Source organism: Lichenostomus cassidix, chromosome 4, assembly GCF_008360975.1.
Source record: "Lichenostomus cassidix isolate B80296 chromosome 4, HeHo_3.0, whole genome shotgun sequence".
Classification (NCBI taxonomy): Eukaryota; Metazoa; Chordata; class Aves; order Passeriformes; family Meliphagidae; genus Lichenostomus; species Lichenostomus cassidix.
In genome coordinates, this window is record NC_139484.1 from 8,340,163 (window position 1) to 8,362,402 (window position 22,240).

The following is a 22,240-nucleotide window of genomic DNA, read 5'->3' on the forward strand; positions in this document are numbered from 1 at the left end:
TAAATCTTGTCATGTCTTTACATTCTGGAAGAGGCTTAGAGTACTTGGAGTATCTTGCACCCATGAATTAAGTGAAGGATTCAACAACTGCATGGACAAGGTACTCAGGATGTCTCAGCATTTGGCTTCAGAGGGAATTTAAGACCCCAGTCACCGGTAGATCATTGTGTGTAAATCAGCCACCAGCTGGAGAATTCTTTGCACTCTCTGACAGTGGTGGTTACTAGAAGCTGTTTGGAATGCTGGGTGTGCTGTGCAGGTTGGCAGTCAATGCTCTTGGGGGGAGGGGGTTTGAGGTTCTTCCTCAGCACAGGCTTGTTGTGTGTGTTGATAGGTGCTGAATGCTTTGTTCAGGGGCGTGGAATTCAGGCTCCAAATTAATAAGTAGTTTTGAGATGATCATGGAAGATAACTAGCATTAAGTCAAGGAATTAATTTTAGAATATTCAGCTGTCTTCTATGCCCTGCTATAGCTTTTAATATCCAGAGGGCACTCTAAAAAAAGATACACAGACGTTTCAAGCCCATTACATTGAAAATATCTCTAAGTCTTATGGCTTCATGAAGATACATTGAGTAATTTCAAAGTGGCAGATATATGAACCCACTGTTTCCGTATATAGTAGAAAAGATGTTTTCTCTTTGCAAAATTGCTGAAGTTGGTGGCAATGTTATTGCTTTAGCAAAAATGGCAATTGTGTAATGGGCTGATTGTCAACTTAATGTGGAAGAGAGCTGCACTAATCCTTTTCATAATGGGGTCATTCTCATGGGCTGAAAAGGAAGCAGTGGGCAAGTTCTGTGAAACAGAAAGTAATTTTGAGTATAATTACTGCAACAGTGAAAAAGGAGAAAAAAAGGCCTAAAATAAAAATCTGAGTTAAATACTACAGTCCTACAGTTTATGGTGGAGCCAAGCACTGTACTTGTACCATGTCTGTGTGATACCTGTCACTGTCATGACTGCTGCCAACATGTGCTGTTTTCTCTGCTCCACTGTCATGTCTTACTGTAGCTAACAAACTTCGTGTTGCAGGCTAGAGCTCTGCTACAGTAGCTCTGTCATGAAGAGCTTTGGCTTACCTGAGCTTGATTCTGAGCCCCTCTTTGCGACACTTGGCTCCACTTGGATGGTGTCTTCTAACCATAGCCATGGGTGATGACAACAGCAGAAACACACTGAAAATGGTGAGGCCATGTAAGATGCCTGTCTTGAGAGTAGGAGAAGGTGACCTACAGTGTACTCACTGCTGGATGCATGGACATAAAACCTTGGAGAACTTGGGATGTATGAAAGAATAAACACACACACAGATTATATTTAATAATTGCTTATTTCTTTACACAAATGTTGCTGGTGTCATTTTACAAATGAAATGGCAACAAACACTTTTTACAGGGCAATGTCTACAGCTAAAAAGTGCTTGTCTTGGTAGCGAAATTCAGGCTGAGGATCCTTTTCTAATACAGCCACTTATTTCAAGAGCTCTTGGTCAATGACAAGAATAGGACTGTATAAATAAACTGTTGAGCCAAAAAATTATGCATTTTGACTGCTTATTGTGGATATTAAATAATTAATACTAAGTAGCAACACTAGCATGTTTAAAGGCACTTTTTTCTTTACTGAGACTTAACCTTACTTTTGAGTGTTTTTGGCTTTAAAACACTAATTTTTTTAATAATAGCTTTTCAAGTTTGACAAAGCTCAAACCTCACAATCAGAGGCATTGGTCCTAGAGAGACAGAGAAACGGATGAAGTATCTGAGGTAAATGGCTGTTCCAAAGGTTCTGGCTTTCCAAATTCTACCTTCAATATTGGTATTAGCAAAGCCTTGTTTTTCAAAGCAGTGACCATTGAATAAATCTGACATGGGAGAGGAAGTCACTGTATTAGAACTGGTATCAAACAAGAGGCTTTATAGCACCACAAATAACCTTTGGTTAATTTCTCAACTGTCTCACAGTTGATCTGCCACTGAAATTCTGAGGGATAGATTTTTCTGAGTTGTGTTGGGAACATTCCAGTTAGCAAATGTACTAAATAAAGCTTAACTTGTGCAATTTTGAAAATGTAATTAAATGGTATGCTAAACTAATTGCTGCCCCCAAGAGGACAGAATTGTACCATAATAGTGTGGCATTATCTGCCAAAGGTGGCAAAAGGATTGTTTGATGACTGTTCTTCCTGTGATCCCTGTTGTTGTTATATTTACTCAAGTCCAGTTATAAAACTGAGGCATTTCTGTGTCCTGGATAACCCTGGCTGTGGAAGGGTTCCTAGAGCTCTGCTTCTGCAGAAAGTAATACATGTCCCTTCCAGGAAAAAAGGGATTTAATTTACAGAGATTTTCTTCACAGGAAGGACTTTGAAATCCTTCAAACTGAACTACATGTTTAATGCCAATCTGATTCAACTTATATCCTCACTTAGAAAAAGAAGTGTTTTATCTTTTTTCCTCCTCTGTATAGATTCTGATCATCTTTCCCAGCTCTGGTACAACCTGTGACTAGCAAAAGAAATAATTAAGAGTATTCTAAATTGTCTTTTAAGAAATGTATACCATATATGCTCTTAAGCACTGGCTGTCTGAAGTCTGGCAATTCATGTAGAGAAAGAGTCAGGACTCCCAGAAGATTAAGACCTGAGTGTAGAACTTCCTATTCTACAGCTTAAGAAGTAAGCAAAATACTCAGGGAGAGGTGGGATCAAATGAAACTGTACAAAAAAAGCACAGAAAAGGGTCAGTAAAGCACAGCAGAAGGCCTGGGTCTGGTGGAGCTGTAGGCCACCCTTCAGGCACCAAAAACTATCCCTCCTGCAAAGGCAAAAAGGAACTGAACATTTTACTTGAGTTGCCTTAACTGAGCAGCTGGCTGATCTCTTTGTGAATGCATATGAGGAAATCCATGTATGAAGCTCCTCCATAAATACTCTTGTCTTCTACTAGGAACTGGCGGAAAAGCATCTCTGGGTGCTCCCGTTCCTTCACTATCATCAGCTGGAAAGATAAGAGAGAGATAGTTTTAGGATACAGTCATACTAGATGGCAGCACAGTTCTCCTGTGTCTCTTAGTGAATGCTCTTGAGGTGGGGAAAAGCCTCAAAATGAATAAATCTCCACACTGCAGATGCTGGAGAGACTAATGTGAATTGAGGATTGCAGAACAGAATGGTTGCCTTTTAGACTTGACTACCTTTGTTAACCAGTTGTGATTGGGAATTAAGCACATCTGAGACACCTGTGCCTACAAATCATGCCAGGACTCCCAATACCTAAAAAACCTTTTACAGCCACTGGTAAGTTTTGGGAAAGCCTGGAGTGTTCCTTTGAACAAGTTTAAGGAATGAGTTAAGGCAGAAAGCAGTTACCTTCATAGTGTAGGGCTTTTGGCTCTGGATTTGCTCCAGAATATGCTTCAGTTTCTTAGAAAATGGATTGTCCAGGTTAGGCAGGGATGTCTGTCAGAAAGAAAGCAGGTTGTTATATTCCAGTTGTTGTATTCCAGTCACATCTCTAACCAAAAATAACTGCTGATAGTTATAAGGCACTGTGGATTTCATACTAAACAAGGAAACGCCATCTCCTTCACAAGAAGGTCTCATCTTAGTAAAATAAAGACTATATGAAAGTGCATTGTCGGGGGAAATTTAAGCATTGCAAGGTGTTTTGTTCTAATTTTAGCAATACACAGTTGAAAGGACTTAAATACTTGTAACAGGAAAAGTTTAAGAAGATTAAAAAAGTTGTGAAAGCTTCTGACCTCTTAGTGTTCAGTGTCAAAGTGTTAAGTTCTACGTAATTTAAAGCACATCTGGTGTCTAAACACCTTCTGCTGGTCACCTGTTCCAGCTGCAGGATGAAAAAAGACCTCACTTGTTTCTCCGATTAGCATCTGGTCTTGCTAAATCCTCAGTTCTTAGTCTGCATCTACTCACAGCCTCAGTGCTGATGTGTGCGAAGGATGGCACATTGAAAAGCCCTTGGATGAGCTCTGGGGATGCACTGGCTCCCAGCCACAGGAACATGTTCAGCCCATTGGCCAGCAAGAAGGCTCCTCCATCAGAGAGGCGATCCTCGGAGCAGCGGACGGCAGCTGGGAAAGCATCACTCTTCAGATCCAGGCTGTGCTGTGGGGCAAAAGACACAAGAGCTGTAGAATCGACTTGAAAAGTAACTATTGAAAGGCTTGGTACATCTTAGCGGCTCCTTTCCAGGTAAGAGGGGTTAGAAATGAAAGTGAAAAAATCCACCCTGACTCACAATTGGCAGCAGCAGGGGGTAGAAGAAAAGCTGTGTGTCGGCCACTCCCATGGCCATGACCAGCTGGCGGTGGAAAGCTCTCTCATCCACTGGAATTTCGGGCCTGCTGACCAGCACAGAGCTCTTCAACAGGCAGTTCATGTACACGGGCAGCACCTTCATCGTGTCCGGCAGGATCAGCTGAGAAAACAACACTTTTAATAAGAATCCAACAGAAATTATTTACTCTACAAGCTGTAGTCACTGTCTTAGCTTCTGTCATCTCCGTGTAACCCTACTCATTTTTGGAGCACTCTCTCCAGAATTAAGGAGACAAATAAAGACCCACAGTAAATGGCTCTAGTTTTGTTTGCCATATTTGGGCTTCACCAACAATGAACAATTCACTGCCCAGGCTTGTGGCTACTGGCAGCATTGCTGGGACGGAAAAGCCCAAATCCTTCTTTGAGCTGAATCACCAGGACATAAGTGAATAAATTAAATGGAAACAAATCAGTCAGTCAGTCTGATTTGCCAAAAATTAGAATACTACAACCATCTTTAACAACGTAACAATTAAAAATGAAAGTTTTGTGAGTCAGTGTGTAATTCCAGCAGGAAGGAAAAGGCTGGCTGAGCTCCTTTGTGTGAATATAGGCATCAGTTTCATCAATGGCATTGCCTTTTGTTTCAGAACAACAATTCCTGTGTGCTGTGCCACCACTGAATCCCACCTCTCATTAATTGTATTTGAAGGAAAAGGACAAGTCGGCCTGAAATTTTCCTTTTGGGCTCTGCTGATGTTGCAGGGTGGTTGTTCACTGGTGGCAAAGTTTGGCTGGATAGGACTGGGTGTGTGTTTTACCTGGCTGACAGCTGCTGGGTTGGCACAGTTCTTCTTGTAGCAAGCCAGCATGTGAGTGGTCTGGTTCATCAGGATGTCCCTGACTGTCTTCAGGGGCTGGTTCAGAATGGCTTTAAAAGCTACAAACACAAAAGTGTGTGTTAAAAATGACACCCTCTCAAAGTATCTTTGTCTGCTACTAGCTTCTGATTTTACAGACCTGAGGGCTGGGGCTGATTTTTAGTTTCTTCTACAGACAGCCAAAAACCCCACCTAACACCCAACACTATGGTAGGAGGTCCATTGCCACTTACTGTGCCTGCCCAGTTCCGTGCACTACCTACACACAAGTATTACTTTTATGGCAGTTTGTCTAAAATAGGTAATTATTTGTCTTTTCAATTTCATAATACTTCAGGAATTGCTCAGGCATGAAGCAGCAAGTTATAAAAAATTATTTCCCACTAGGTAAACACTTCAGCCCCCTTGCCTTCTGCTTCATCCACACCAAAGTAGAAAAGGAAACAAAATTGGTCCATTGCAACTGTACCTGACTTAGCAAAGAAGTTGATAAGTGCATCAGTCTCACAACTCCTGTAGATATCAGCTAACTGGGAGCTGCAGTTCAAACCCATGTTGTGTATGCGGATTCGCCTCTGCCCGCTCATCGATGTGTACAGGACAGCACACTGCAACAGAGACACAGATTGTCACCACTGGAGACACCCACTCTGCACAAAAGGCAGATGATGCATTCTGCAGCTGGTGCAGCCTGATGCTGCCAGGGCTGCTGGCAGCTGTAGCACCAACATACCTGTGCTTCTTAGGGAACATATATTAGGCACTATAAAATAAGTTGCCCATCTTAACATTATAAAAAGTCCAACAGTCCATAGAGTTGAGAGGGAGGATTAGCAATAGAGAACTGCTCTTGAACAGAGCGGTCACGAGGAATGCCACAAGCAATTACAATTGCCATAGAAGTAGCAATGAATCTCTTACTCCAAATAAACTTATTTACACGGAACTGGAAAAAACAAACAGCTGACAAGGTTTCAGTGAAAGGATTTAGAAAGCATTTGGGTACCCCTGAATAGAACATGCAGCACAGAGATAGGGGAACACACTTTTTATTAGTGGTGTTATGGCACAGGAATCTGTGCAAGTTGTGCCTTGTTCTCATCACTGCTACACCACCACTTCTTCTCTGCTCTGGCTGCAGGTAGTCTTGCTCAACATTTTATGTTATTACATGAATTAGTGTTTTTTACCTGAATTAAGGCTCCTGCGTCTTCATTCAGTTTGTCATCATGTTTGAACTCCACTGTCACTGCCTTGTCACTGTCAACCGCTGCCATCTCCACATCCGTGGTGTTGTTCATGTAAATAGCCCCAAAGAAGTCTGTAGCCCTGAAGCCTACAACCAGATTAAAACAGAGCATTTAATTAAAAAATGGCAAATTCAATTGACATTACTTACATGGCAGGAGCCATTTTCCCTCAGGGCTTTACAGCCTCAGGAGTCCCAGCAACTGTCCTTGCTGATGGCATTTGTAAGAGCTGGTGAGAGGGAAAAGCTGTGACTCAGACACCCATAGCTGCAGCACTGCTGGCTTGGCCTCTTTGAGTGTGTCCCTTTCTCTAACACTTGCATTTGAGCTAAGAATGAGCAAAAGAAGCTGGAAAAGTAGACACAGGAATGCCATTTGAGTATGAAAATGAAGGCACAGGCCAGTGTCGAGCAGCAATACCTTTTTATACAACTTCCTTGCAGTCCATACTGTGTGCAGAGTGAGCAGAAGCCTTCCCCCAGATTTGAAAATCAGGTGGTAAGGAGGCATATACAGGATGTGTGTGTATGTATATAAGAATAAATATACACACACACCCCCCTGCCTTTTATCCCTCTAGTCAATAAATTTTCAAGAGGTACATAATAAAATTAAAACAACCTGACCTCACAAGTGATTTGCACAGCACTGTATCATTTAAAATTCATTCCCATGAGTTCCATTACCTGTACTTGTCCGAACCCTCATTGTTGCATCAAACCCCATCTTTTTTTGGATGTCCTTCCTGAGGTCACTTAAGAACTGGGGGCTGTCGGCATCAAGCTGTGATCACAAAGCAGAAGGTTCAGAGGTTTAACACCAAGGGACAGCAGCACAGCAGTGACCCAACATTTCCTCCATGATGCCCATCCTCCCCCAGGAAATCTGTTCACATTTAACAGCTCTTGAGTCCTTTAAAAGGATTTCAAATGTTGGTTGTTGTTATCAGAAGCAGATATCTGCAAGTGTCCCCCACTCATCACTAGGCCTGGACATCCAGAATCTCTGTTCACCAAATCACCTCCAGTAACATCCATTACTGCACTTAAGCTTTCAATCTAGACAGTATTTTAGGATGCCAACCAGATATTACAACTTCGAGATACAAACTTGAGCCTGATCTGCCATTTCTAAGTTTGAATTTTATCCCCTGGTGTAGCAGTGTGTCTGATTGGCACTGCATATCTGCCTTCCCTTATCCCATATCTAGTTAATAGCTAGAAAGTTCTTTACCCGCAGTGTTATTATTGGTTTTTAAAAGTTCTGTATCTTCCCTCCTTGTACCCCCATTCCCTGAAGCCCTTGTCGATCTGTATCCCCTGCGTCCTGGTTGGCTATCCTCTCAAAACCCCTCCCATCTTTCCATCCCTCTTAACCCGATGTTCGCTTCCGTTCGGCGCTCTTGGCTCTTCGGAATCCTGCCGCGTCCTGCCACCCTCGTTCCGTCCCGGTCCCATCTGCCTTCTCCTCCCCGTCATCCCTACCAATAAACCCTGGATTCCAAAGGCTGAGAGACTGCATTTCCTTTATTCGCCAAGGCTCCTATTATCCTGTCTTCGAGAAGCCAGCCCTAGCACGGGTTTGGGTCCCGCAGGTCCCGGCTCCACCTCGCCCACGGCAGCGTGGTAAGCACACGGGGGAAACCTCTTTTGTGGGGTTTTGGGGTTCCCCTGCCTCCCCAGAGCGAGAAAACCTCACCCTGGAATTGATAACCAGGTTTTCCAGACTCACTCTGCTTTTAAGTTACATGTCCAAGCACACATTGAAATCCGATGAAAAACAAAAACCCCCTAGCTGTTACTATCTGAAAGGCAGGAAACCTGCACCACTTACCTGAAAATTGTTGTACTTGTACAGTGTTCCTCCAGTGTACATTGTGACAAGGCCCATGGAGGCTACATCCACGTACTGATTTGGGAAGAGGAACAAATTCACACAGCAGCCATTCGTCACACAATCCTTGGCTAAGGCCTCGTAATTTCCCTGGGGCTGGAAGAGTGTCTGCAAAAGAAGAAAAAATACAAGTGTCATAACATTAGATATTAATCACAACCCAAAGGGCCAGATGAAGACAAAAGGATGAAGTGTGAGTTTGAAGTGAGGCATGGCTACCATCAAAAACATGCTTCCACCACCCTTGGATGCAAGGAACACCTCAGTATGTTCTTGGAGAACCCATCACTACAGAGGCATCATATAACCAAATACTTCTGTGTAAAAGAAAATCAACGAGAAAAGGTAAATGCCCTGTTAGAGAAACTGAGTGTAACAGTAGTCCCCTCTTAACTCACAGCAGAAAATACCTTTTCTTTATCCGTATTAAGCAGTTTTTTGTCATCTCTGTTATTCAGCTTCCCTGGTGCTTCTGCAGTTGGCAACGAAGAGTGGAAGATGAATAACTTCCCAGCACATTCTGCAGCCTGTTCCAAAGACACCACATTGGCACCTTTACTACTGCAAAGTGAACAAGCCCATATTCATACACTCTGGGGTCTCACACAACACTGCACACTTTCTGCAAGCTCCTCAGAGGTAAGTAATTCATTTCCAGGCACAGAACTTGATGGAATAAGCCCTTGAACAAATTGGAGCTTTTATGTCAGTAAGTGTCAGCCCAGCACACAGGTTTGCTGGCTGATGCATTCTGACAGCACTTTCTGCAGAGGCAAAAGTAGGAGTGCCTCTCTTGGAGACTTTCCAATTGGATACAAGCGTTTTTAGGCAACAGGCATCAAAATACAAAATACTCAAATTGGATCAAATTGAAAGGAAATGCCATTTAACAGAAAAATTCAGTTCAGGCACACAGGTGTTCCACACGTTTTTACAAGCAGGTGACAATTCCATCCCTGTAGTAGATTAGATTCCACATTCAAGTCTACACTACCAAGATGCACACACAAATCACCATTGGTACGATTTCTTCTCCAGGTCTTACAATGTTCACAAGACATTCCACCTTTCAAAATAAGCTGTAGCATTCTTCTGGGAAACCAGAAATCTCTCTGCTATGGCAGAAACACAGCTGAAGGCAGCACCTGACTTTGCAAAGAGCTATTTTACCTCTAATATTTCAAGAACAGTTACTTTTGATCACAAATGCCAATTTCTTCAATTCCTTTGAAGAAGCTTTCTGCTGAAGGCTGAAAGACTTGCCAAATACCTGTTTGTGCTGCTATGCATCAGGAATTACTGGTTTGACAAAATTTCTAAAATATACATATTATTAATACAATCCATTTATTCTTTTTAGACAAGAACTGTTTTCTTGAGCAAAGGGATATGCAAATGAATGATTCACAGTGAAAATCCTTACAAATTACAACTTAAAAATATTGGGCCAAATAAAAAGCTTAATTATGAGGTGTTTTCTTTTATAGCCATCATCAAAGGAAATTTACAATTGTGGCTCTTAAATTTGTTTTGTGGAGGTCAAGTATTAGGAAAAGCATTTAGATGTGCTTTGCACACATACCTGCTGGCAGTATGAATAAATAACAAGAAAGCAGGTATGAAATCAATATTTAAGAAACACATTTGAGAAATGTTCATTTATGTTTTAATATATTTATCCACTCAAAGTTCTTGCTTTACTCATAGATAGCTCACAGACAAATCAACCATTTTAAAGCACCACTGGCTGTGTTCTGCCCTGACAAATCTTGTGAACCAGGATGGTGTGCATTTAACTGGCAATGCTCCGTGGTCAGCACTTCAGGGGATGTCCTGGACATACAGAAAGCAACAGGGCTGCACCTTGACCCGTGGATTCCCTGCCAGCTGCATCCAAGCTGTGAGAACTTGTCTGTTACACCAAAACCCTCCAGCCCCTGCCTGATTTGGTCACAGACAGATAGTCCTAAACATCCTGTTTTGCACAAGAAGTTTTGCAGAAGCAAGAGAATAACCAGAGCAAAGTCTGATATTATTATACTGACTTCCATGGCCTTCACACATGCAAGGATCGGATATCTGTGCAAACACAAGAGTACTGATTTGTTCTGTTGTAGTAACTAAACACTTTATTTCTCTTAAACACTGAACAAGAAACTGACTCCTACTCCTCATCCTCTCCTAAACATCGCCCCTACATGGAATAGATTCTAGGGACTGGTTTCCCTCAATAAGAACATCTGGAAACAGATGTTATGTTTGTCAGTTCTTATTTTGATGAAAGCAGCTCAAAGGTACCGTTATTCTAACGGAATATTAGTGCTGGAAACAATCAACAACTATTTTCCCCCTGATTTCCCACTGTGATGGGACTGGCTTTTACCAAACCTGATTTCAAGCTGCTTCTCTGACAGAGAGCAATATTCTAACCTTTAGTGCCTCCATGCCAGCCTGGATAACAGGAGCGAAGATGGTCTCACTCTCATTAGTGTCTGCAAACAACTCTGGAATCTGGTCCAACAAGCTATGAAAGAGAAAGGATTAGTGTCTCAACTGGTCAGTGTAAGGCAATCCCCAAGCAACCCTTGTAATGTACTAAGTCTTCACACAGGAAGATGTTTCTCATGCAAATTTATAGTGCAAAAAATAATACAAATTTTGCTTGCTCAATTTCTTAGAATTCCAGCCAGAATGAAAGAAAATACACATTTTATAATTCTATGAGATGCATTTTATCAAAGCTTATAATCTGAAGGAACATGCAATAAATAAAAAATTAGCTAACAGTTAGGTAGTTCTGGCATGCTCCAAGGACTTCAAAGTCCTAAGATCATATCTAGGTGCACATGATGTGCATTGCAAGAGGAAAAACACAACATGGCTCACAGCCACATCCCTCCTCCCAGTTCTGAGGCAGCACACCTGAAGGTGGCTTACACCTGACCTGCACAAGCTTTCAAGTTCAGCTCTGGGGGGTTGTGACTTTTTCTTTGCCTCAGAGGCGGAAATACAGCGCTTGAAGCATCTGCTGACTTCTGAAATATTTCACTAGATACACATGCCCCAAAACCCAACTGACTAAAAGGCATAATGCCTATTGTTACATTCACATCTTATTCTCATGAAGTGTAATTATACTTTACTTGGTAACAACGGATCGGGATTCCTCAAAGTCAACAAGGAAACCATCCAGCAAAGGAACAAAAACTTCTGCAACATCAGTGACCACCATCATCTGAGGCTGAGCTAAGCTGCTTTTTACATTGAAGAAGTGAAGGACCTTGTTATAAGTGACAAAACCAACTCGAATTGCTGAGGATTCTTCTTGCTCTTCTCTGTAAAAAAAGCAAAACCCAACTGGTTATAATTCTGAAATCCTGACCCTGCAATAAAAGCATTCCCTTGACATGCAAGGCTGCTGTCTGATCATTATCTGTACTGGGAGCAACAATACAAACAACCAAGAAGATGTAATGTCCTCAATCCTTGCCTTAGGTCAAATTCAAATTCCATGATAATCAACTGCTCTATCATTTACTTAAAAAAAGTTTATAAAGTTACATCAACCCTTTCAATGGTGAATCCCATTGAAACAGTCAAAAATCCCAAAGATAAAGAATAAACGGTGTTGACATCGCAACATGGCAAAGAGAGAACAGGGCAACTAGTCATGGAGCTCGATGAGGACAAATTACTATTCAATTTCTATACATACAGCACTTTCCTACTTCAAAGAGAAGCATGCACATCATCCCAGTCCCAAAGGTGTTAGATAGCAGGTCTAACTTTAACTTGGGACCTTTATTTCAGATATTGCTCTTACCAGTGTCAATCTGCACTGCCACACTTCAACCAAGTTCTATCATTGTTTTAAAGATTAGTTTTAAATAACCAATTGCCCCTGTAGCTCAGACACTATTTAGTTCTTTTTAAAGTTTCACAAGGACAAACCTGCATCATATGCATAGAAATGCATCCAAATGGTTTCTTGGTTTTGGTTTGTTTTTTTTTAAAATTATGTACCTAAAAATCATAATTGCACAACTCATTAGATTGATTTTCAGAGCTCATAAGCACAATTTCTATTAAAACATTTCTCAGTATTTCTCAAAACACAGCCAGGAGGGGGTTCTGGTTTGGAACACAAGTTTGAAAACATCTGCTCTAAAATTTGAGCACACGAGGCCTTTTTGTGACACATATTTCTTTGCTGTATTAAGTCCATCCTTTCAAAGATACTAGCACAGGGTATTCCCTGCAGAGGGCTTTTCCCTCATGAGGGAACAGCAGAATATTTCTGCAGATGTCCTTGTCCAGCAAAAGAAGATGAATACACAGTGACCTTTGCGTCTAAGCCACATAATAAACTTTTCACCACAAATGTTGGTGGAACGTCTTACGTTTGTCTTCTTTTAAATTAATATTGTTGACAACAGACAAGTCTGAGGAAAGTCTGAAGGACCTAGCTTTCTCTACTTTTTATTGCTTTTTTTCAGTGGACATGAAAACCTTTGCCCAAGTTATTTCACTGCAGATCTCAGCAGAGTACTGGTGAGAAGGATGAATATGTCTCTTTTGTGAAGTAGATACACTTGCTTTCATTCCTTCTCAACCTCCCCTATTCAAGCATAGGTGTTTCCAAACTGTCAACTGCTTTTTGTTACTCCATTCATGTTTCTTACTATCTTCATAGTCACCACCAGACCCGATGGCAATCTCTGAGATATGTTCAGGATAATTTCAAACACTTGTGTCTCCAGTGTAATCTTCAGTGAAAAACTACTTGAGAGATGGCCTTACATGGACATCTGATAAACTAAACCTCCACCCTGGACTGGAATTTCTTTCCGGCACAGAGATCCCAGGACACAAATAAAAAAGATTTTTAACATATCCCAGATTATCTCAAGGATCTCATCTCCTACTCTTTGTCACACTGCTCTCTACACTTCTTAAGTCTGTTCTCCCTCTGCAAGCATTGTTATTTAGAATGCATTCTCTTTTTGGATGTTCTTTTTTTATATGCTTTTATATGTAGACAAGACACACCTTGTCTTTTATTTTTCCATCTTTCACTGCTCTCATTTCACTATGTGTGTCTGCATTATTTAAACTCTATTGGAAACTACACTAATACACTAAAAACCATACTAAACTACACTACAATAGCATACTATCAGTAATATTGACCAGTAGTAATACTACTGCTGTGTTTCATGCTCACAAAGCACGTGTTCCATTTCATAAAATGGTTGCTGCCTACCAGATTTGTTCTCCCAGATACAAACCTGGACAGAGAAGTCTCACAATGCAGCAGGAAGCTTTAAAAGTTTTGCTAATTAAATGTAAGAGCTAAAGATACAACCCACCAGCACTGTGGCTTTAGAGAGCCTGGCCTCCCCCAAGGATTCTGTTTTGGGTATTTCCCTGTTTAATTCAATGAGAAAAGCAGGATTGCAGTGAACACAACTACAGCAAGTGAAGTTGAAGCTACGAGCTGTGACTGAACTGATATCACCACTAGAGCTCACCACAAGAAAGGAAAAGAATGCAAGCTACATGCTCAGTAGTATGGCAGATTCTTTCTGTTCATCAGCAAGCCCAGACACCAAAGTGTAAGAGCTGCCAGCAGTGTTAAAAATTAACATTTGGTCACTATCACTCAAAAAGTTCCTGTACAGTAAATTTTGACATTTTCCGTAGCTTGGTTTTGCCTTTCAACATGTGAAGTTGCTTGAAAACTGCTGTGTAGCGAGTTAAGCCAAGCACACTTCTGCTTCTTTACCTTGGAAGTTTATCTAGCAGAGTCTTCAGTTCATCACATATGAGTTTCACTAGGCCACTCTTTAAGTTTCTGTATGATACATCAATCATAAAGATAAAAGCTGGTGGATTTGGAGGCTTCTTGTCCTACACAAAAAAAAAAAAAAAAAAAAAAGATCATTCACAGGGAAAATTAGACAGTGTCCTGTTATGAGGAAAAAATTTAGAGGTAGTATCATAAGGCAATATAATTACAGTGTTCAGTTGTTTGAAAATGCTGTGAATCATAAATGGTACCTATTGCAGAAAGCTGACATGCACTGGGTGAAGTCCAGCCCTGGAATAAAACGCTATCACTAGAAAACAGCATCCTACTGGAATAAAATATCTAAAGGGTAACAACTCATTAGATAAAATGAAACCTGAATGTTTTCTGCTGGAACTCAAATGTTTAAACAAAATTGCCTTTTGGCTTTTTTCTGTACTCCTTATTCTCCTTTGGGAGTTCCTCTTATCCACAGTCTAAGTGGCATAAAATCGTGCATACACTACTGACACAAGTTTCTGTAAGTATGGAAAAGTGAGAGGAAAGATTACTTGTTTTAAAAAAGAGTAATGCCAAGAGATGTATCCAGGAAGTTCACATGAAATGAAGAGAGTGATCATCACACTCCCTAAATTTTTCCTTAGTCCCATTAAATGAGTAGTAGTCATTACTTGGTGTCAAATTCAGGATGGCTTTTTCATTACACTCTTTCACTGCCTTTGCACAGAGTTCTGACCTCTTAAACAAATTATACTTGTTAAACTAAACCTTAGAAAAATTCAGTTTAAGAAAAATTCATCTAACCCTTGAATTATTACTTACCCTTAGTCCCTGGCACGTTTTAAATGAAACTAAACATTACACCCTTGATCTCACTCATTTGACTCATGTAAATCAAGATTAATTCCAGCTAACTGAAACCAGGCAGTACTTTTCAAAGCTGTCCTGTTTACTGTACTTGGATTCTTGTTTCAGAAACTGCACCAAAAACTGCTTCTAAACTCTTGTACCAGATCACCATTTAGAAAGAATCTCTGCCTAAGTTTTGACAAATATATGGTAGAAATGAGGACCTGTGCTCTCACCACATCCGCTTAGCAGGACTGCAATAATGCAAACCAGCTGGGATTTGTTAACAATTTTTGTAGCTCTTCATCCTTGTCATTTGATAAGCACAAAAGGAAATGACTTCTCAGTGCTGGTCTTGAACTGGATTTATAAAAGAAGAGAACCTCTGCAAACTGGAGCCAAATGAAAAGTGAATTACAAAATAATGCTAACTCCTGTAATATTTAACAACATAGCATTTCCAGTGCAGAGTGTTATTTTGTATAAGATTTCTTTTTTGTAGACTGCAGAAAGTCTGTAGATGCATCTTTGTAGCAAGCAGGCAGACCACACCGGATGACTTCACAAGGAAATTCCCTAATTTAGGTTGTGTGGCAAAAGTTACTGCACTGAAAGCTGCACTGTGATGATGAGTGCATCACACAGGGCTACACTCTGGAGCAGAGGAACAGAACTGTGAAAATGGCACGCAGCAATTCAGTACTCAGGAGGCTTCAGGATTTGATGGAGCTACACTGGATGTACACTGAGCATCCCACATTGTATTTTGGTAATCCTTCACCCCAGTTCTCTCCTGGGGTTTAAGTCAGGTTTCAATCAAATCTTAGAGGTTATCTCAGAGATCTCACTGGATTTTGGAGCAGTGCCCTAGTAATTCTGCCCAAGCAGAATTGAACCTGTTAATTTTCTTCATACCAGCAATAATCTGATGGTCTGAAAAAGTTACTTGAAGTTACCTCAAGACTTTGTAGGACTCAGGTGCCTTTTCTAACATTATCATGGCCTCAACTCCACTCACAGGAAGAAAATTCTGCCTGATTTCAGTGAGAAGTGAAAAATATGTCTGTGCTGTGCTCAGATGAAGTCACACTTGCAGTTTTGTAAAATGAGCTAAAGTTTGAAAAGATTAAGTAATTTATGCTTTCAGAAGTATCAAATAGAGTTCTGTAATAAAACCAACTACAAATATTTACAGTAACATGAGTGAGCTCTGGATTGAGTTCTTCAGTGAGTTGATATTAGGAGACAGCCCATTCCATTGTAATTTACTGGTCAAAATACCAAGACTACTTTTGCCAGGAACAGATTAAAAGGTCAAATTCACTTGCTAAGGTTTTGGGTATTGGGAAGGCAATTTAGATATGTGTCTGTCTTCAAAATCAGTAGAAGACACAGATCTAAAATGCAACGATGCACCAGCATTTCAAAGATATCCCTTAAACAGTGCAACATGCTGGGTAGAAGCAAACAAATGCCCCACTTAAAGACTGGTGATCCATGACTTTGCTGCACTGCTGGTTGTTTTTACTTGCTTGCCTCACAAAAACCCAAAACATTATATTCTCCACACCTATTCGTATTTCCTAGAATGGTCCTGCAAACCGACATCCAGTTTACAAGTGCATTTACTCCAAGTATTTAAAGGAGCTTGTCTGTTTTGCCATCACACTGTGCAGTGGTTGGCACTCTGGCAATACTCACTCGGCAATAATCCAAAGTAGCCACATATTCATAAGATCCCAGGGACAGCTCCGGCCTTTCGTAGTGGTCTATCCGTCGGCCCATGTGGTCCAGGTGTTGAAAGAAGACTGGGGGGACTACAAGTCAACATAAGAACAGGGAAAAAACATTTGTAATTTGGGGAAGGAGGGGAACAACACAAAAAGTTCTTTCAGCAGATGCAATGTACTCCAAAGCAGTAGGAAATCAAGTAGGTTTGCACCAACAATTTACACAGAGCCAGTCTTATTCCTCAATGAATACAAATTCATAATGCTTTTTTTCTCCCCACGTTTTTGCCTGTAAAAGTGCATGTGAGTGTGAGTGAGAGGAATATCTACTTAGTTTCTTGGCCATTTTTAGTCCTTATCAAAGATTTTTTAAGTGCTTTCTGACTTGTATAAAAGACACTGTAGTAATACCAGCATGATTTAAAATGATACTGCAACCTAAATGTCTTTCTTCAAGTGTTCCCAATGCATTTAAATTTCCCTTTATGAGAGTTTAAATTGTTAACAAACTATGAAATTTATTATCTGTTATGCTTGCACAAACATTAGAGCTCCAGGCAGAAAAGCAGTTGGACTGAGTCTGACAAGGTTCACGTTTCAGAGTTGAAAAGATGACTGTATTAGGGAAAGCACTATACCCCTGTGATCCAGCTGAGGAAATCCAGCTTGATACAAATGTCTAGAAAGGCTAGTTCTGGCAAAGACTTGGGATTTAGCCAAGAGCACAAGAATAGTTATGAGTCACATGCAGCACACTTGGACAAATATGGCATGGTATCTTCTGTGAAAACCAACACTTGTCACAGTAAGATGAATAGCTTATTTAACCATTGCATCCACAGTCATGCACAGGATGAGGCTAACATGGGTCTAAATATGTGCTTCTTGCTGTACATTTGTATTTCTTAAAGAAATTAATGTTTTCTTTCAACACAAAATTTGCTTTCAATTAACAACACAACCATTTTGTATCCTATGTTGCCATAAAATTTTTTAAATAAAGTTTTGATCACACCAGATTAGACTTCATGAGTCAGCATTATTTTTCATATTTTTTTTTTTAACTGTACTGAAAAAATATTTCCCTCTAGTATTCTTGGGAAGCGATTGTTTTTTTTTCAGCTGTGAAATAAGCCTAGTTACTGCATCTCCCTAAACTATTTTTTCATCAAGTCAGCAAGTCAAGAAAATCCTTTTAGGAATACTGTTTCTTTTTAGCCGTATGGAATTTGTATGAAACCCAGAATAGAGCAACATCACTTACCATCATTTATACAGCTACAAAATGCACACTGGTACCTCCTCCCACCTTCAATGAACTGCATGAAGGGACACATGTAGGCTTTGCAGCGGTTGCACCGGATGGGTCCAGCCTCCCCATGGTTTACAAGATAAAGAAGTGTCTGTAGATGAAGATGTACAGAGAGAGCAATGTAAACATGAAACCAAGGAGAGTTTGAAAGGGTTAAGTCAGATTTAACTCTTTTGAGAGATCACCTGATTAAGAGATCATTTATTGTTCAGCATTCACACAAAAACTGTTGAGCCCCAGAGATATCCTCAGGGGCTAAATTTACAAGTTCACTGGGTGAATTCTGGTGTTTATCAGAAAAAGAATAAGGATTCAGACCAAAACCCCACAAAGTTTCAAAAGCATTGGAAGTTTAGGGCTCCAGGCTGATTTTCTCCAGCAAAGGGTAATTTTAACAGCACACTAAGAAAAATCTGCTGGAGTCAGGTCTTTTGCCTTCTCTGTCAGACTGAGCTTTTCCTGAAGAAATCTACTGCTGCTCATCTATTGCAAAAGGGTATTTACTGAGAAAGTCTCTAATATTTTGTCCTAAATGCTGCCCCCCCGTGCTCCCTGTTACCAGCTAGAGGGGGAGATTTAGGAGAAACACTAATATTTATTGTAGGAAAGTACATACAGCAAATAAGTACAGTACCTCAAGCACTTGTCAGTTTAATTATACTGACCATGCTGGCTTGCAGCCCCTGCCAAAACACACAGCTAAGGGAAGACATTTGCCAGATGCCTCTTTCCATAAAAACTGCAGGAATTGAAAGATTCCTGTGATTATTCCTAATATTACAAAAGTCATACTTGAAACCACTACAGAAATGGAAGTTTGCTCAATTATTTGTGAAACACTATTTTTAATTTTTTTTTTCTTACCCCCTTCATCCCCAGCTAAAAGGTAAGAATAAGAAATGTGCAGAGTTTGGACACAGCAAATCCCTACAAGAAGAAAAATGCTGACAATGCCTTTCAATGTTAGCACATCACACTATCACATCTTTTTTCTTTTTTCCATTATTCTGTCTCTTTTTAAAGAATGGGTGTATTTCATCTATTATACACACTATTTTTTACTGGTGCATAAGGATGCATTTTGCCAAGGATTTTCTACATACAAGTAGATTTTTACTACATGGGTTTTAAGTGCTCCCTCCTGTTCCACTGAAATATTCTTTTACTTTGTGTTCTTTGCTCTACGCAAATTGAGTTTAACCCAAATTAACCAGTAATACCAGCTGGCAAACACCAGGGTAATTTTTCAGACATAAAAGCCTTGGCTATGAAACTTGCTCATCAGCCACAATGGCTTAATAAGGTTTAAAAGTTCTGTGTTTTGTTCATTACTTGGCAATTTTCTGATTATCATTCTGCTGTATTTGTTTAATGAGACCTGGATCTGGTTTGCAGTTAATACTATTATAACAGCTGACCTGGAAGGGGAAAAACCCAAGACTAAACCAAATCCTGATGCATTTATACACACTGATTCAGTAACTTTAAACCTTGGTTTGATACATTTAATGATATCCAAGAAAAATTACCCTCAAAACGTTCACATTTTGATATATCATAATTAAGACTTTCACATAAAAGGCATAAATGAGAATAATAACAAAATAAATGCCATGAAGCTCAGAGCCTAAACATCTATGTTCTTACACATATGTAATAAATTACCTTCTTGAAGACAAAAAAATTCAGGGGGAAAAAAATAAACCAAGGAATAAACCAACCAAAAAAGTACATGACAGAATTAAGAAGTCTGTCTAACAAAGAAAATTCTTTTTAAAAGCCCTATTTGTCTCCTTACAGATTTAAAAATTGGAATTTTTTGAAAATAAATGGAATTTACACTTTAGTGTTTTCTTTAAATACTTTAAAACATTACATCAGTTATGAACATATTTAATGAAAATGCTCTCTGTATGATAACTTCAGAATAGGAGCTCAGATCAAATGCATCAAAAATCCCTTTCTTGATGTGAACAACACAGTTGTGAAAGAAATTTTATCTCCAAAAAGCTGCAATTTTACAGTGTATTGCACTGTAGAAGCACACATCCCACCACCCCATGATGGGAAAGGAATTTGTATTTCAGCATGTAAACTGCTACTGCATTTCCAAACATCCAAGCAATTTCTGTCAGGGTAAAATAACTTGAAAACAACCATTTTCTGTGGGAGTGTACAAAGGTAAGTAATACTGTACATGCATTAAAACGCAAAAAGTCATGAGTTTAAATTAAGGATACATAAAAGTAAAACATAAAAGTAAAAAAAAAACAAAACCAGACATGGTACTGAATGGGAAAGTCTTGCTTGCTGTGCTCCACTCTCTGTAGATGTCACTGTACACCAGAAGAAAAAGCAGAGGGATCTCTTTATGTTCCCATTGAAATCAGTGGCAAACCCTCATAGGAGCAGTGGAATGAGATAAAATTTAATTTTTTTTTTTTAAATTTTGGGGGTTTTTGTTTGGTTTCTTTAAGTAAATGCAATAGTCCTGTTTCTTTTGCCTTTCCACCTACCAAGTATCAGCATTTTCTTTCTCTCCTCTCTCAGAAAGAATCAATTTTGCTGGGAGACACAAAATTGAAATTTTAGGTTAACACAAAGGAGGAATTGGGAAGAGATGAAAAATGCTGCAAGGGACCTGCACAAACTTTGCTTTCTCTGGAACCTTGAGGCCTCACTGAAGCACAAGCCCTGTAAGCTCATCTGATAAACCACAACCTAACCCCAAATATAGCTGCAAAGAGAGGAGTTTTATTTTGGAAATATTTCAGCAAGATCATATCTCAGGAGTCAGAAAAATATCACAAAGCAACAGACAGACATTGGTGGCACAGCTCCAAGATAAAACACATCCATAAAAATTTCCAAAGGGACTGTAACCTGCACTTTAAAGTCTGAGAAAGTTGAATTTCTATTGTTGGCTATAAAAATGAAGTCGTGACATGCTTCTGAGGGTGATGCCTGCAAACTATCACCATATTCAGATTGCAGGATCTGGACCACAGCTGCAAATTTCAAGTGTAAGGACTGTGCTAAAGCTCCAGATCATCATGGCACATCTCTGGAAAGGCATTGTAAAGCAAAAAATCCTAATGAGAGATCCTCTAGAGAACAAGAGAGGATAGTGAAGAATAGTACTGATACTGAAGAAAATAGTACTGATACTGAAGAAAGGAAGTCATTACTCAGACAACAAAATAAACATATTGGTGTCTCCATCACACCCTTAAAGTGTAAACAGTGCTTCTGGAGTCGTTATTGACACTTACATTGTCGCAATTCTAGTCACTGAAATATCGCTATGAGAATTTCAAGATATGCTATACAACATAACTTTCTAATGAACAAAGGAGAAGGCTGTTGGCCAAGTGTGGCATCACTGCCCCAAGAAAATGTTGTGTTTAATTAGTACAGTAAAAAGATGACAAAAAGCTCCTCTGGATAATCAAAGAGAATTCTGAAACATAACACTGATGTTTTGGAAAAAAACTAGGTCATGAACCAAAGTGTTTCTGTTTCCTAGCACTGTTGAAGGGGTTTGTTGTCTTTTATTCTATCATCATAGATTGCTTTTGAGAAAGATTAACCACTCTACAAATAATCCCTTGGTTTTGAGTTGCTTTACTGATTCACATTAAAACATCAAGAAAGCATTTCCCTTTGTGATTCCCTTTGTGTTCCCACTGTCTTTTATCAGAAGTCTTTCCCTCTGAAGGCAAGAGTTATTTTGCCTATTCTTGGTTTTCAGATGTTGAACATGATCAGCCTCCTCAGCTGATGACTCAGGCCAATTTGGACTATCTGCTCTGCAAGGTTCACAGCAGGTTCAAGTATTTTCTGTAACACTCCTTTTCCATTGCTTTCCTTGTTTGCTTGCAAGACTGCAGCAAGGCTAAAGCATCAGCCATGTGATACAGGGTCTCCTGGCTCTATCCTGGTTTTTACAGACCACATAAAAATGCCAAAGGCATGTTCAAAACTCCTTGCTCAAAGCCCCTCCAGGCCCAGGCTGCACATTCACCTGCACACACAGCACTGCAAAACATACCATGGCATGGTAGCTGAATTTCAAGTGGACACTGCATGTGGAATGTGATCCAGTGTGTAGGAAAATAAACAGAAAACTAGTTCTCAGTTTCTGTGTATCATAATTCAGCCTATCCCTGAAATCCTTACTCACCATTCCCTTTTTAAGAGGAATATTACCATTAATTGAATAGAGTT

General features: G+C 39.9%; 1 protein-coding gene across 6 annotated transcripts in view; it reads right to left on the reverse strand.

The window, feature by feature from the left end:
• Positions 1 to 1,315: 1,315 nt before the first annotated feature.
• Positions 1,316 to 22,240, reverse strand: part of SEC24D (SEC24 homolog D, COPII component) — a 45,142-nt gene continuing 24,217 nt past the window's right edge. For all 6 annotated transcript variants that reach the window (XM_085057781.1, XM_085057779.1, XM_085057783.1 and 3 more), the window contains exons 9-23: positions 17,966 to 18,104; positions 16,673 to 16,788; positions 14,099 to 14,223; positions 11,457 to 11,648; positions 10,744 to 10,837; positions 8,724 to 8,840; positions 8,254 to 8,421; positions 7,107 to 7,203; positions 6,361 to 6,506; positions 5,640 to 5,778; positions 5,111 to 5,229; positions 4,267 to 4,446; positions 3,942 to 4,133; positions 3,375 to 3,464; positions 1,316 to 3,003 (exon numbers count right to left, since the gene is read on the reverse strand). In XM_085057781.1, the coding sequence (XP_084913907.1) occupies positions 2,863 to 3,003; positions 3,375 to 3,464; positions 3,942 to 4,133; positions 4,267 to 4,446; positions 5,111 to 5,229; positions 5,640 to 5,778; positions 6,361 to 6,506; positions 7,107 to 7,203; positions 8,254 to 8,421; positions 8,724 to 8,840; positions 10,744 to 10,837; positions 11,457 to 11,648; positions 14,099 to 14,223; positions 16,673 to 16,788; positions 17,966 to 18,104 (2,055 nt within the window). In that variant the 3' untranslated portion in view covers positions 1,316 to 2,862. The remainder of the gene's footprint in view (positions 3,004 to 3,374; positions 3,465 to 3,941; positions 4,134 to 4,266; positions 4,447 to 5,110; positions 5,230 to 5,639; positions 5,779 to 6,360; positions 6,507 to 7,106; positions 7,204 to 8,253; positions 8,422 to 8,723; positions 8,841 to 10,743; positions 10,838 to 11,456; positions 11,649 to 14,098; positions 14,224 to 16,672; positions 16,789 to 17,965; positions 18,105 to 22,240) is intronic.